Source organism: Aethalodelphis obliquidens, unplaced genomic scaffold (assembly GCF_003676395.1).
Source record: "Aethalodelphis obliquidens isolate GAN/ISIS:26980383/991018 unplaced genomic scaffold, ASM367639v1 scaffold5, whole genome shotgun sequence".
NCBI lineage: Eukaryota > Metazoa > Chordata > Mammalia > Artiodactyla > Delphinidae > Aethalodelphis > Aethalodelphis obliquidens.
The window spans coordinates 66,391,127-66,406,338 of NW_020837949.1; the positions used below are offsets into that span (position 1 = coordinate 66,391,127).

The 15,212-nt window shown below is 36.9% G+C and overlaps 1 protein-coding gene across 17 annotated transcripts in view; it reads right to left on the reverse strand.

Annotated features, from left to right (window-relative positions):
- Positions 1–14,816, reverse strand: part of ETV1 (ETS variant transcription factor 1) — a 96,760-nt gene extending 81,944 nt beyond the window's left edge. The window contains exons 1-6 of one of the 17 annotated variants that reach the window (XM_027102562.1): positions 13,201–13,422; positions 12,906–13,102; positions 12,635–12,766; positions 11,743–11,830; positions 10,326–10,373; positions 972–1,025 (exon numbers count right to left, since the gene is read on the reverse strand). In XM_027102562.1, coding sequence (XP_026958363.1) covers positions 972–1,025; positions 10,326–10,373; positions 11,743–11,830; positions 12,635–12,679 — 235 coding nt within the window. In that variant the 5' untranslated portion in view covers positions 12,680–12,766; positions 12,906–13,102; positions 13,201–13,422. Of the gene's footprint in view, positions 1–971; positions 1,026–9,037; positions 9,060–9,803; positions 10,172–10,325; positions 10,374–11,742; positions 11,831–12,260; positions 12,433–12,634; positions 12,794–12,905; positions 13,103–13,200; positions 13,656–14,800 lie in introns of those variants that run through there. The other 16 variants (XM_027102557.1, XM_027102555.1, XM_027102556.1 and 13 more) reach the window with 16 other exon arrangements.
- Positions 14,817–15,212: the final 396 nt, after the last annotated feature.

Genomic DNA, 15,212 nt, shown 5'->3' on the forward strand with positions numbered 1-15,212 from the left:
ACATCTGTTACTCAAAGTAACGTAGGTATTTGTGTTAGATTTATGATATTAGGTGTGAAAGTATGGGTTTGATAAGTTGTAAGGTATTAAGCATCTGTTGTTGCTGTTGCTACTGCCTCCTGTGAAACCGTCAATGGCCTGGAAAAATGAAACAAGTTAGAGCTTTAATTGGTGCTAAAAGAACAAAAATGTATTAGGTCAGTTTTATAATCAGGATGGCATTTATACCCTTATCTTTACTATTCACACCTCAGGTCAATAGCTGCAGTTTGCTGATAGAGGCAAACCATAAATATCGGAAGCAAACCCCGAGGCAACCATGTTGATACAGGCAAAATGCTCATTCTTTGATTAGAGGAGGGGAGAACCCCTGAATCACTCCTCTCGCATGCTATGACAAGCCCTGGAGCAAGGCTCGGGGAAAGAAACACAGAAGGGATCCTAAGAGAAGCCAATGGCTACTTGCATTTGTGTGACTGCAACCGGGAAGCAGATAATGAGGCTAAAAATTAAATCCAAGCAGGTGAAAGTTCATGAGTGTAAAATAATACAATAAGCCAGAGGATGTGTGGTCTAAGATTTTTATGTTATACAATAAATCTCATGAGGATTTGAACTACTGACCGTCTCCCATCAGCACACACACTTTTCCTGCTGGACATACTGAAAAGCTGGAAGTAAACACTTGCATGTTCATGGATCACACCCTGTTTCTTCTCCAAGGATATAAACGAAATAGAGAACAGGACCCTCTTTTAATCCAATCAGTTTTCCTAAGCTCTTTTCAGATCCTACAGGGGTTCTACTGAGGTCACAACCTGACAAATACAATCACCTCATGACTGTAAGCTAAAAAGGCACGGACACAATGCAAGAAAAGACACTGGAAGTGGAGACCAACCAAAGAGAAAGGATAAAAGCAGGAAACAAAGACAAAGAAAAGTTCAAGAGATGAGTCATAGTATACTTACAACTTTCAGCCTGATAGTCTGGCACAAACTGCTCATCATTGTCAGGTACCTGAGCTGAAGAAAAAAAAAGAAAAGAAAACAAAATTAAGAGAGAAACTGCCAAGGCATAAAGAATGTCAAGTAAGATCTCTCATGGAAGAGCTTTTTAGACTGAGACCAAACCTATGATTATTTGCCAATGAGCTCATATTTAAAATGGCATTGACAGCAATATTTGGGAGGAGAAATAGAAGCCATCATCAGTGTCACCCAGAAAACACGTATGTCAGAAATAAAATGGTGGAAGTTGTAGTCCCTCTGAATTTCACCTGCCACGTGGAAATAAAAGAAACATGCAAAATAAAAGAAGCTACAGGAATTCCATTAGATGCAGTGGGGTTTTTTTTGTTTTCTGTTTTTGCAAGAATGGAGTAAGAAGTATTTCAATTCACCTACTGCCGGTGCTTAAGCGGCCCATTTCAATTAACCACACAATTCTTCCAAATGATGTGTAATTACTACACATATCCCTCTGCTTTTTCGAAATATCTGCTTTTGATATGTTCGGTCTACTGCCAATTAGACTACCACAATTAAAAATGTTTGCCCTAAATTTGGCCAAAATATGTGACAAAGTTTTTTACATGAAAAGATTATCATTGATTTTGGTCATATATGATAAAATATTATATCTCAATGATTATGGTCACAATAATAAAAATAATAAATAATAAAACCAAACTCCATCTTTTCATGCAAAATATTTTCCAGGTGACTATTTAGTACTAACAAAAGAATATCACTATTTCATCAGTCCTAATGTCAAATGACTACCCTATTTTTAGTAAAGGAAAAAAATTCTGAAGAGCAAGAACTTAATGTATTCGGCAATCAAAACACAAGTATATTTTTCACTTCTAGAATATTTTCATCACAGTTAATTTAGGTGTCAAAATAACCTATTCCAAATTGACATATTAAAAAAATGAGTTTTCATCTGCACACACAAATACGCACACTTACAGACATACAAGCTACATAAAAGCTGGGTTTATAATGAGTTATAATCCTAATTAACTTTAGCTATAGCCTGATTAGTTAGTATTACTTTACTAGTATTATCTAAGAGTGAAACTTTTTATCCAATCAAGTCATACTAAAACAGATGTCAATTAATTTTTTTAAAAGTGCCTATTCTGTATGGGGAATTCTTATTAACATAATCAGTCTTTGTTGAAAAAGCTTTGTGTTGGTAATTAAGAAAAAAAATTCATATAAAAAGAAATTCTACATTTTAAAAATTCTGTATAAAAAAGGAACACAACATACATAGAATTAAAATGTCTGTTGTGTCAGCTTATTTAATAGGATTTAAAAAAACAAATATTTGGTTGAATAAAATTTATGTTATATTATTAAGAGCGGAACAAACGATAATCTTGCCTATTACCAAGACATATGCAGTTTGACATTCAATTATTTTCTAACAACTTTCTTCTGTACACCAATACTTAAGTTTATTGAAGACAAATTCCATCCTCTGCCACTTAAGAAAACCAAACAAATTAAGCGCTTTTTTCCAAATTAGAACTGATACCTATTTGATCAGCCTGTACTGGAGGAAGAGGTACTTTTTTCTTCCGATTCCACTAATACCTGATACCAAGGTTAACTAAAGGCCAACAACCTTCAAATCATTGTTCTATGTTATGCTGTGTAAACTGTGTAACATTAACCTCTTTGAACTCCATTTTACTCATCAGTTTAATAGTGATAATATAGGTTTTTCATGAGAATTAAATGGAATAGTCTAAGCACAACGCCAGACACAATATCAGATACTCAAGAAACGTTACTTATATTCTTCTTTCCAAACCTCCACCACCCATCCCTTTTTTTCAATTCACACACGAGGTACTACTCAAATCATTACAATGCAAGTTTAATATCTTTACTTCTAATGAATTATATTGGAGACGGATAAAAATCGCAGCTAAAATATGTACATTAGCATTCTCTTAGCTATAAACATTCTTTTGACAGTACAGTAAACCTGATTTTTCTCAAAGACTCACAAATTATAACTGGAGGAGTAACGATCAAAATAAGTCTTTTCACCAAAAAAAATTACAAAAAGTGTTTTTAATATCTATTTAATAAATAACAGCAGGCAGACAGAATCAAACCCTACACATTTTTCCCACCATATCCACAGGTTTTGGTTTTCCTTTGAAATTAACAGCTAAACTCAGATAACTACTGAGATGCAAAATTATCAACCACAGCAATCACTATGCTTTTAAAAAGCCAACATTTACAAGAATCTAATAAAAACATAATATCCCTTTACAGGAATAGTTAAAAATAGCGGGTGAGTAACAAAAACGTATTTGTAACAGAATATGCTGGTATGACTGTCCCAAAGGCCAGACTTTTTTTTTCTTACTATCAGAAGACAAAGTTGCAATTCAATGATATATATCACTGCAAGAAAGGCGTAAAAATCGCTGATGGATAAGCAGTGTATGTTGGGAGATGGGAGCTGGGGAGGGAAAACTTCAGGAGGAGAAGAAACCAGAAGTTATACCTCACAAATACAGAAAATAGCTACATACCAACAATTTTGTAAAAAGAATAAGAACTGCTATTTCTGTTCTAACTCCTTAACATACTGAATAAATACTTCACACTTATGCCTGAACATATTCCAGAATTTTAACAAAAAACATATGACTCACATTTTCACAGAAGCTAATCTTAAGAAACTGAATAGACCAAATGAAGCAGCATGCTACTTAAATGGACAAAAGCTGAAGTCTACCTCTAACTTCAAGTTAGAGTCAAAGGAAAGCAGCTAACGAAAAACACAAGTTGGATCTGGGCAAGGAAAATATGACAAAGTATTGCCACACTCGTATCGTACATTTCCTTTTTTTCCTCCATTCACGGGGAATTCTGTGAAGTAGCAAACTACAGCTTCCTGAAAATTTGCGGCAAGCCATACCAACTCCAAAGTGGAAAATTAACAATAGAGGCCAACCTAAAAATAAATTAGTTTTTTCACTGCCATCTATAATAAACTATGCTTGGAATAATCACCTTTGGGGAATGAAAATGTTTCCCCACACTCTGTAATTAAAGAGGAAGGGGAAAGAGTAAGAAAGGAGAAGAGAAAGTATATACCAAAAGACCAATAAAAGGCTTTCAAGAAGATGAAGCATGTGGATTTTACTGGTAATAGCTGGAGCGCTTCTATCAGTTCATCACACATTAATAGACAAGTTGCCATCAAGTCTCAGGACTTCGCCTTTATAAGGGAAGTATTTGCACTTTCAGCTATTTACCTACATTATTATCCAAAGTTGTTTCTCCTCTCTCTCCCTCTCTCCCTCTCTCCCTCTCTCCCTCTCTCTCTCTCTCTCTCTCTCTCTCTCTCTCTCTCTCTCTCTCTCGTTCTACTACATCGCAATACATATTATGAGAAAGAAACCCATGAAAATATTAATCACAGTCTTGATGTCACAGAATCACTAACCCTTATTTTGAATTTTAATATACTTTCTTAACTAATATTTCTTGGGCGGGGCTGGGGTGGGGAGTGCACAATTTTTAAACAGAGTTTGTCTGTCTTTTGTGCTTATTTTAAACCTTCAAATAAAGTAATAATCATTACTTAAGGAAAGGTGAGTGTTGAAATATTTTCCAAGTTTGGCTGCAAACAAGTAAAAACCCCCTTTTTCTTACAAACTAGGCGCCTGTCAGGTTTTCTTTTAAAGCTAGGGAAAAAGTGGAAAAATTACAACTGAAACAAATGTCAAGTTGAAAAGGGGTTAATATTTAATTAAAACCAGTTCTATCCACTGTAACAATGACCTGGAGCCAAACAAGGCGGAAGATGTAAGAGTCATTCTTTCTGCCCGTGAATGAGACAGCTGATCTCCTCAGCAATTCCTCCAGACAAGCAGGCAGAGCTGGAGTTCCGCCTCCATTCACAAAAACACAGTCCAGCATGAGCCATGGGGCCCAACCGCAATCTTTTCATGTCACACCCTTCCAGAGAGCTAAAGCAAGTCAACTTGAACTTGCAGTATAAACATACCAGTTTTATTGCTCTGTCTCAAATACAGCTCAAATCCATTAAGGTACACGTTTAAATAAATGACAAAGTTAAATCCATATATATATTTACATATGTTTAACCCATCCTGCTTTATACGGTAATTTGTCACAGAAACTTAAATGTATAAAACTAAGAAGGAAAAAAGAAAAGAGGTAAAGATAGACGGAGGGATGGATGGATGGGTGGATGCATGGGTGGATGGAAGGAAGGAAGGAAAGAAGGAAGGGGGAAAAAAAGCCAAACCATTAAAGAAATACCTTATTTTTCTTGCTTATTATTCAAATGCTCTTTTTACCTTAAGATTATAATAGTTTATTGCTGAACTTAGTAGCATTTCACTCTCACAGGGTTAAGAAACAAGTTTCTCTAAAGAAATTTAAATTTTCTTTTAAATAAAAGTAAAACAACAAGAAAATCAACCTTCACACAGTCATACTTTGTTTAATCCTAAAATGAAGCTTCAGGCCATGGAAGAAAATAATCATGAGGCCGCTAAGCCTGGTTTTATACCACATCACTTTTAACATTAAAATGATTGTACCAATGTATAAACATTAATTAATGCAGAAATATAAATACATTGAAACAGATGAAAAAAGGGGGGGCATTTTCCCCATGACAAAAACATCTTTAATATTGATAAAGGCATTCTTTCTGTATGCTCTAAAAGAAAGAAAACAGTAAGTTTTAGTTGTCTTTGGTCTCAAATCAACTTCAATTTCCTAACTAACCTATAGAGAGACTTGAAAACTTAAGCGTAGCTCAGAGCTGTTGTTATTATCCATATATTTTCTCTAATGCTACTGAGGTCTGACTTCTATTATTATTATCATTATTATTATTTTAATTACAATGTTGTGCACAGGTCAGAGGAAATAAAGTTATATTATGAAATTCAAGAAATTATACATTTTCTGTAACTGAATTAGAAAAGTTCAGCAATATTTCATTAACATGTATTAGGACCCTCTGGAAAACCGATATCTAGGCTACATCAAATCCGAATTCTATTTTTAACAAATTTTTCTATTTTGCAAATAGACCCTAGATGAAAATGCATTTATATACTTCCAATAAATGTTGAGAAACAGAATACATCTACTCTACCTGCTACCCTTTAATGAAGTCCAAACAAGAAGTCTTTGTTTCATAGTTTAGAGTATTTCCTGGTACAAGAAAAAGATGGAGAGTAGCTCCCCCCTCCCCCCATACAATGACTCTTGCTCAACTCTAAGAAATAGTATGGACTTCTGTAATTTAATGCCTAACTCTCAATTCCTTTTTTATTTAAACCACACAAAATAATGTAGTTTTTAAAGCTTTTTCTCCTTACTGCCTCACATTTAAAAAAAAATCGTGAGTCCATACCCAATTTATGTTCCGTTTCAAAAAGAAACAGTCTAGTTTTTAAAAAATAAAAATGAGTACATTATGACTACTGTGTATTATGGGTGGCATTATGTATATTGAGTAACAAGAGCACATATTATTTGATGAAATTCATAATAAATGATTTTGATTATAAATTTAGTATCAGCCACTAAAGTGAACTGAGGAAATAGAATGACATCTCTACTTTTCAGCAAACCTGACTATTAATAGAAAGTCACATAAAACAAAAGGAAAAAAGCTTATCGGCATGAGGGCATGAGGTAATAATAATCTTTAGTGTAGAAAGGTTATTCTTGGAGGCACAACTTTGACTAAAGTGTCCTGGCAGCATGAAACTTGACTTACCACACAACTGAAAAACATTCTACCCTGATGGCAGCGAATCACTATCGACAATTTTCCTTAATATTACTGATGAAAAGAAACCTCAAGGACATCTAGACCAACATCAAAAATAACACTCAAAAGTTGCTATGTATTTATATTAGATACATATGAAATGTATTATTTTTCTTTAAGTTGTGTTAAAGGTAAACTTTAACAAGCAACTTTAAAAGAACGTGATCCTCTTTTAACTCGATTTTACATCCTTCTACTTCTGTCCCCCCCACACAAAAGGTTCCATTTTAACTATGAATTTCTAGGATGCCCTTCCTTAAAGCACCACTTAAAAAAACAGGACGTTACCAGGATGTTGATAGAATTGATATTTGAACTCATTATTTCATGGGATCAAATAATTGGAATTGCCTTTCTGTCAGTGGCAATCGAATTCAAAAGTCAAAGAATCAATAAATAAAGAATTGTACACAGTAAAATGACAATATAAACTGGCTATGGCAAAATTTAAAATAAGCACATTCTTCACTTTTTTAACTGCTACTCTGGTCACTGAAAACATTACCTTTTCAATTTTCTTCAGAATAAGATGTGACTATTTTAAATTGTGGTGTATATGTTAAAAAACCTTAAAATTGCAGTTAGTACTTCAAAACTGATACTAATATAAAGTTATATTCTTCAAAAACATATTTTTGATCCCTGTTTAGAAATTTGGGGGAAGAATGGAAGCATATTTTTTGGAGAGGACTTTAGTGAATTGAAAATACTGGTTCCAACCCCACCCTCAAATAAGTCCTACCTTATCTATCCAAATTTTTCCTTGGACATAAAACACATTTCATAATCCATAATAATTTACCTCTGACCAATCCATGTTACACTTCGGGTCTACCTTATAAAAATTTTTACAGGAAAAAAATAAATTAAACCTGAAACAATATTATTTCCCAAGTATTTAGGGACTTTGATAATTTTTTAAAAATTCATATGACACATTACAAGTACCTTGACTCTCCTGCCTAGTAACATTTTTAGACCTGTTTAACTTCCCAGTGGGATTCTTACGGGAGAAACTTGGTTAATTGCCAATGGTCTTTTTAAAAAGGGTCAAGATGACTTAAAATTCCATGGTCCCTTTCTTGGCGATAAAGAATTATGAAAAGAAATATGTGAACCGTTTATAGTCTGCCAGTTTGGCAATGTTTTAATTTCTGGATGACCAGAAGAACATAAATGAACAGATCTAGCTACAAATAAACTAGTATAATTTTGAGATCTCTTCTTAGCTAATATTGTTCAAGATGTGGGATAAGTTAACATGCTAATGCAAATAACATAATTATATAAAATTGCTAAAAATAAATGTGCAGTCCATTAACAGATAATTTTAAAAACCCACCTCTCTTCTTACTCTTAGATTTTTAAAAATAAAGTTAATGTTATGCTTATATCATGACAGGATACATTAACGTAAAGTATTCTGAACAAATGTTTAAATTATCCTCAAATGCAATCTTACTCATGGTTTGTAAATAGGAGCCCACCTGGGTATTCAATAAAACACTCCGAGGATTAATTCCTGAACTTATTTAAGCTTATAAATTCTTTTCTAAGTAAAAGTCCATGTTCTTTCAAATACATCAATCATTTTCTAGGTTTATTTTATATAAAGCTAAATCTTCAGATCTGATTTACAGGTAAGTTAATTATCATGGGTAAGAATATTCAGTGTAGAGTTTTAAAATAAACTTGGATAAATTACCAAATCACTTATCTGAGGGACAAAGAAACAAAACAAGTCAAAAGTAAAACACTGCACTGAAACTGATTATAAAATGGTAAGAGTCTGTCACAGATTCCACATTTTTAAATTCCAGGAACAGAGTTGCTGTGCACATTCAAAATCTGCCAGCAAGTGCACTGACTTGGAATCAATGAGACTTAAACATCTTAAGAACCAACAAACCTTCCAGAACAATTAAAATAGATATCTGAAGGTATTCTGGATAAGCGAATAAATTCCCTCATAAACATAGTGTTCTCACAACATTTAACTTTGCAAAACTAACAGATAAAATTCATGCAAGAGCCTCTGTGCAGATTTTTCTTGAGAAAGTTACATTTGAATATATGGCTTATGTTGCAATAATAAGTAATCTATTGCAATAAGTTTCATTTACAGTGACAAGCAAAATGACCTTTAAATGTAACTAAAACTTTCATTAATACTTACCTTTCATTAACATACAAATACAATCACCCTTGCAAAGGGATACTGGAAAAGCTATTTAACTTAAAAGCTTTATAAAGATTGCAGAAGCCCTTTGGAAGAACTAGAATATCAGCAAAACAAAGAAACTTATTTTACATGCTAACAGCAACTTGATCAACTGCAAGCAAGACCACTAGAAAAAACACAGCAGTCTGCCTCAAAGTAGCAACAGCATTGCTTGGGTTCCTTTTAAAGAGACCCTCTCTCTTCTTTGAACCATCTTAAAAATCTGTTCCAAAAACTGCATGTTTCCCATGTAATGCAAAGACAGAAATAACACAACTATACTCAATACCTAACTATCTATAATTTTCTCTTTGTATTTCCCACAAAACACATCGTAGGATAAAATTATTATTTCACATTTAGTGTACCAAATCCAAAAGAAAAATTTCAAATTATAGACGCCAACAAAAGTCCCTCAACATTAGACATTTCTCAAGTTGTATAAAGCTGTACTGAAGCAATATCTCCTCGTTCCTATAAAATAAAGTTTCACAAAAAAAGATACAATAGACTGCAACACAAAATTTTATCAAAAATAAAAGTAATGCCTTTAAATATCTCCTTGCTATATTAAATAAATCCTAATAAAAGTGTTATAATAGCAAAGATCAATTTCAACAAACATCACATCATAGTAACAAACAGAAAACATTTTTAAAATCCTCCAATCCCCCCAAGATTTATTTTAAAGCCATGGATTTCCTTAGCATTGGATACACACCTAACGTTCTGTGTTGTGAACAAGGTGGAAAGAAGACACTTGCACTTAAATCTTGAAGCATCCCGTCCTGATGAACCCAGAGAAACTAATTTCTGCCATCAGAAAAGTCCTCCGCCAGAACACCAAATAATGATATGCGCTGCTCTAAAGGAAACAGCAAGCCCGAGTTCTGGCTCTAGGAGGTCTCTCGAGGTACAATAATATAAACCTGATCAATTGCAATTAAAATCTGAACAGAGGCTTAGAACTTGAAGTCTTGGTGCATTAGTTCTTGCCAAAAGCAGATGTGATTGTGAGCTGGAAGCAATTTCTCCTGGTAATTTGTGATGACACTGGGTAGTGCAGTCCCAGATTCCCCGAAGACAAACTCATCAGAGGCTCTAATGTATGCATGACACATGAGGTGGCTCTTTTAGAGCTCAATTAATTGGGCTGAACATTAAGACAGCAAGTTCAGGACTTTTTTTCCCTCCCCTTCTAGAGTTGCTTTTCCCCTCCTTTGAAAGCAATTTTTTGCCTTACCTTCTGCAAGCCATGTTTCCTGTAATTGACTTAGATCTTGAAAGAGTTCTAAAAAACAAGTCAAAGACATAAACAAAAGATTTGCAAACCTTTAGCCTACATTAAATGGAAATGTTTTTCATGAAATTAGTACTATAGATCAATTTAATTTGGGGAGGGGAGTCAATATAAAAAGAAATCAGGATTTGTAACTTAATTATATCAATAATCCTGCCCATTTTGATGTCTATTAAGCAATACTTCTCAATATCTTTTTTTTCCCCTTTTTAACAGTTAGCTTAATAAATAAGCTTAGGGACCTCAAACAACACGCATACACTAGAACTCAAAAAGGCTGAGGTAAAGGCATGTCTATCCACAGAAACCTTTCTTAAATATATTCAACTCTTGCTAAAACAGTAGTAGGGGAAAAATCAGAACGACTGAAAAACGTTTTATTTCTATCTTCCGAATCTTATATAAAACATGTAACAGTACATTGTATAATTCTCAAAGTACTATATGTTTTGAAGTTCAACGCCTCAAAACTAAAAGGGACAACTTTTAAATACAAGATTTTGGAAGAAAATTTCTACAGGAGTAGGTTTACAAAAGTCAGAGAGATAATTCTCTGGTACCTGATTATTATCAAGTCCAAAACTGTGTATTCTGTCATAGTGGGGAGGGAGAGGCACGTGTAACTTATTTATACTTATATGAAGATTTGAGGATATTTCAGAATCCAATATACCTAATCTAAATGGCAAACTGAACTTTGGTAATTAAATCTAAGTATGGTAAGTTTATTATGAATGCCTGCATAGGGCTGGAATAATTTATAATATATTGACCTCCTACCAACAGTTCATAAAAGGAATCTGTGACCCAATTTCCCAAATAGGTATTATAATTACTAATTAGGCCTTGATTATGATTCATTGAACATTTTAAGGCCTCACCATGTGGTCATCAAAATCATCAATGAGAAGTTTGATAACAGTATATGGTTTTAGTGTAAGGGGATGGGAAATCAAACAATCACTTACATTGCTCAACTTCTAACACAGGAGAAAAGAGAAATTAAGCAGTGTGCACAGCTGCCTAATTTGTCCCACTGTGTTGGATATTTCAAAATTGTTACCTTAGTGTATGGGATTACTTGTATGCCATATGGACAAAGGTATTTAAACACAAAAGAATGATTAAAAGAAGGTTGTCACTGTTTTTATTTCCTTCTTGCATTAGGTTGTGACAGAGCCATAAAATATGTCTCAACGCAAACTGTCACATCATGTTAATTGCTCCAAATAGAAGTCTTGGTTAAATGCAGTAATTTGAAAGTGTATTATTCTTAAGGTAAGACTGAAGTGCTTCTCTTCTTTATGAGGGTGGGAAGTATAGGTAAAGAGGGGGGATTCAGCCCAAAATCAAACCTCACCTTCTGAATCATGAGCCAGATCTCTGTTAATGAATTTTCTTTTCCTGACATTTGTTGGTTTCTCGTTACAATTTCTCCCACGCTGATTCTACAAAGGGAAAGATAAAATCCTTTAAAAGAATGTAAACCTCACATGGCACACACACATAGAAACACACATGCATACAAAAGTCTACTGGATCTTCTCCCTAAATAGAAAAATAAAAGTCCATCGTATCAATTCCAATAATCATTTTCTGTGTTCATTTGACAGTGAAAGCTTATGCTGAGAACTCAACAGCCAGGGAGAGTTGCTCCCCTGTGCCGATGGTAATACACTATTTATCAGTCATATATTCATGGTATCTCAACATCAAAACAACATTAAGCAATTACACTTAAAGTCGTTTTAGGCTGGATCAACGCTAGATTAAAACACAGTGAATTTTATTCTCCCTGAAACACCCCTAAAAAAAGAACAAAAACAGAGTGGTGAAATGAAAAATGTAAGAGAGACAATGAAAAAAAAAAATAAACACCCCATATAAACAAAAAGTGTCAGCATTTGTCTCAACTTCATTCTTTTCAATGTGGCAGACAAACCCAGCCAAAAACTTTGAGAGCAGCAGCTGCTGCTGCCCCCCATCTCCTCTTCCACTCATCTTGAGCACTTTAATCAGAAAAAGGAGTCTTAAAAACAAAACTATGCCTTATCCAAATCACTGAAAGGTAAGCTCATTTTGAAGATTGGGCTTCTAGAAGCAGAGTCGCCCTACAGTGGCAACAAAGCAGATAAAGTATCTGCAATCCCAGCCCCCTTGCCCCCTCCCTCCTCATTCTCTCCCTCCTCCCCACCCCACCCCCTCCGTCGGAGTCAAGTTTATAAACAGCAACTTTCGAACTGATCACTCACATTGGTGACCATGTAAGGCACTTGCTGGTCATAAAATCCATCCATTCTGCTGCTCTTCGCAAATCTCAGCTCAGTATTTTATATTTTGAGCATTTAGCTGGAGATTTCCTCGGGATCTGGACTTCTATCAACCTAGAGGGGAACAAGATGGCTTTTAGGCTACAAAAAAAAAAAAAAAAAAATCATGAATGAAGCTCTTGAATTTGCATAGCTAATTACCCTCCGACAGTCCCATTCACAAAAATAACCCTCCCTACACCGCCTCCTTCACCTGGATCCAAAGAGAGACAAGAGAGTTCACAATTTACATATTTTCGGCAGTAGCAAAAATCCGAACCAGAGGCGATGTATTTATTTACACTCTCGATGTTTCCCTGCGCGGTCGGTGTACCCCGGGCAGCTCTGATTCGCAAACGTGTGCAAAACTAGCAATGGCGATCAACGAGACTTGCTTTGCACCTAACGGGACTAAAGAGACGGAGACACCTCTTTCATAAGGATAGTTTTTGCAACCCACAACCATGCAATTATCTGGAGAGACATAAAAAGTTGTTGGAAAGACCCACCTGAAGGCCACGCTAGGCGAACGGCTGCAAAAAATTCCCTCCAATTTTAATAAAAACATTAATTATTGCCCAGCACTTCCCCCTTGGAAGCCGAAAGCGCCTCTGACAGAGCTCAATTCGGTGGTTTTTCCTCTACTTCTCCTCCAGGGGCCTCCAATCCAAACTGATGGATCGCTGCCTCCCATTGGCTCCGCGTCTCTTTCACAAGATCGGATTTCGGGCTGTCAATCAGGAGGCTTGCTGCCCCTGCTCGTGAATCTCCCGCGCCCCTCTGCCCATACCCGTGCTCCGCCGGCTGGCGCGGTGACCACAGCCTGGAAACGCCACAGAGCAAATCGACTGCCGTCCTAACCCGCTGCTTATTGTTAAGGCGCCCGGGGACACCGAAGCCATGTGTTTCGAGTCGCCAGTTCTCCTTACTGGTGTGTTTGGTCCACTAATTGGGCTGATTTCCTAAAGCACATTCGTTCGGGTCACATATATACTCTGAAGTGCGATCCACCAAGACCGTGCCTCCTTAGTCTCCCACCACCCCTCCCTCAAGATCTCCAGCCCCTCTACTTTGAACCTGATAAGGAGCCCACCTCACACTATAGCCTCGTTCCCACTAAGTTTTTGGCCCAGGTTCTCTTCCCATTTTTCAACACCCACCATAACCATTATGGCGCATCAACAACATTATTTTTTTTAACGTCATCCTCAAGTAAATCTTTCATGGGACAGTAAAATCTATGGGGAAAGCACCTGGGAGAAGCAGAGGAATCGCTTCAGGAGTGGTTGCGTTGGAAGGGAGAACTACAGAGCGATCTAGGTGAGGTAAAGTATTAAAATAAAATTTGTCCCACGTGTGCACTGGGACAAGGTGTTTCCAGTCCCTGGTGGAGGTGGGGAGGAGCAGGGATAGGTTAGGGGTGGCTCGGATATCCTAGGGACCCGCACGTTTCCTGAGCTTTTGTTATGTATACACGGAGGCGGAGGGTATCACTTACTGTACTTGACGCTTTCACTTCCTCTCCAGCTTTTAAACAGCCAGAGCCGGGAGTTGGGGGAGAGAGGCGAGGGGGGTCGGGTTTCAAGGACAATGACTAGGACGTTAAAAAGTGAGGGCTGCAATTCTGAAACCACTTGCCCTGACCCTCCTACGGGGCTTAGAGCTGTAAAGAGTCACTTCAGAAGCCTCGGCCCAACCGCGGATGAGAGGCCTCGGGGATGGGACCAGGGACTCAATGGTGTTGAAATTCATTTGTGATCCTGGTGGCGACCAGAGCTAGAGACCAAAGGGTGTTTCCGGCAGCTGTTCAGCCCTTTGAGAAACGTGCTGCAGTTCTTAATTTCTAATTGAAAGTTTCTTTCCTTAAATGGAACGTTATGGAGCCGTATTAAACCGGAGTGTGAGCGCACAAGGCTCAATTCCGGACCCATGGAGGTCATGGGTCAAAAATTTTTTTAATATTAAAAAAAAAACTTATTACTGGGGAAACACCCAGTAACTGTGGACAGCAAGGACACACACCGTGCGTTCCCTGAAAGTAGTAAATCAGAGTTAGCCCGTCCTAAGGCGCGCACCTACAAGCATTTTGAGCGGGAACTGCACATTTACCCGAGCCGGGGAGGGGTTCGGGCGCAGCCGGGCCTCGAGGCTGGCATCGTGAGGCTCCAGGGTACTTTCTGAGGGTGCAGTCAGGCGGCAAGTGTGTCCCGCCGCCCAACACTCCCGGGATAACCCAGCCCCCGTAACCTGACCAACAGTTTCCAAAGACCTTCTCTGCGGCTGGAGCCTGACGGGTAACGATGGTAACCGGGAGGGGGCGGAGCTTCAGACTCAGCCCCCGCGAGGTTCTCTCGGTAGCCAATAATTTACCGTCTGTTCCCAGCCCATTGTTGTTTATTGCTGACCCCGCAGCGCTCCGCTAGGAGATTGGCCGCTTTAGGAAAAGAGGCGGAGCCTCTCCCGCCCTGCAGCCACCTTTCGGCTCCATTCACAAAATTCCGGCCTTTCTTGGTCACGTGGT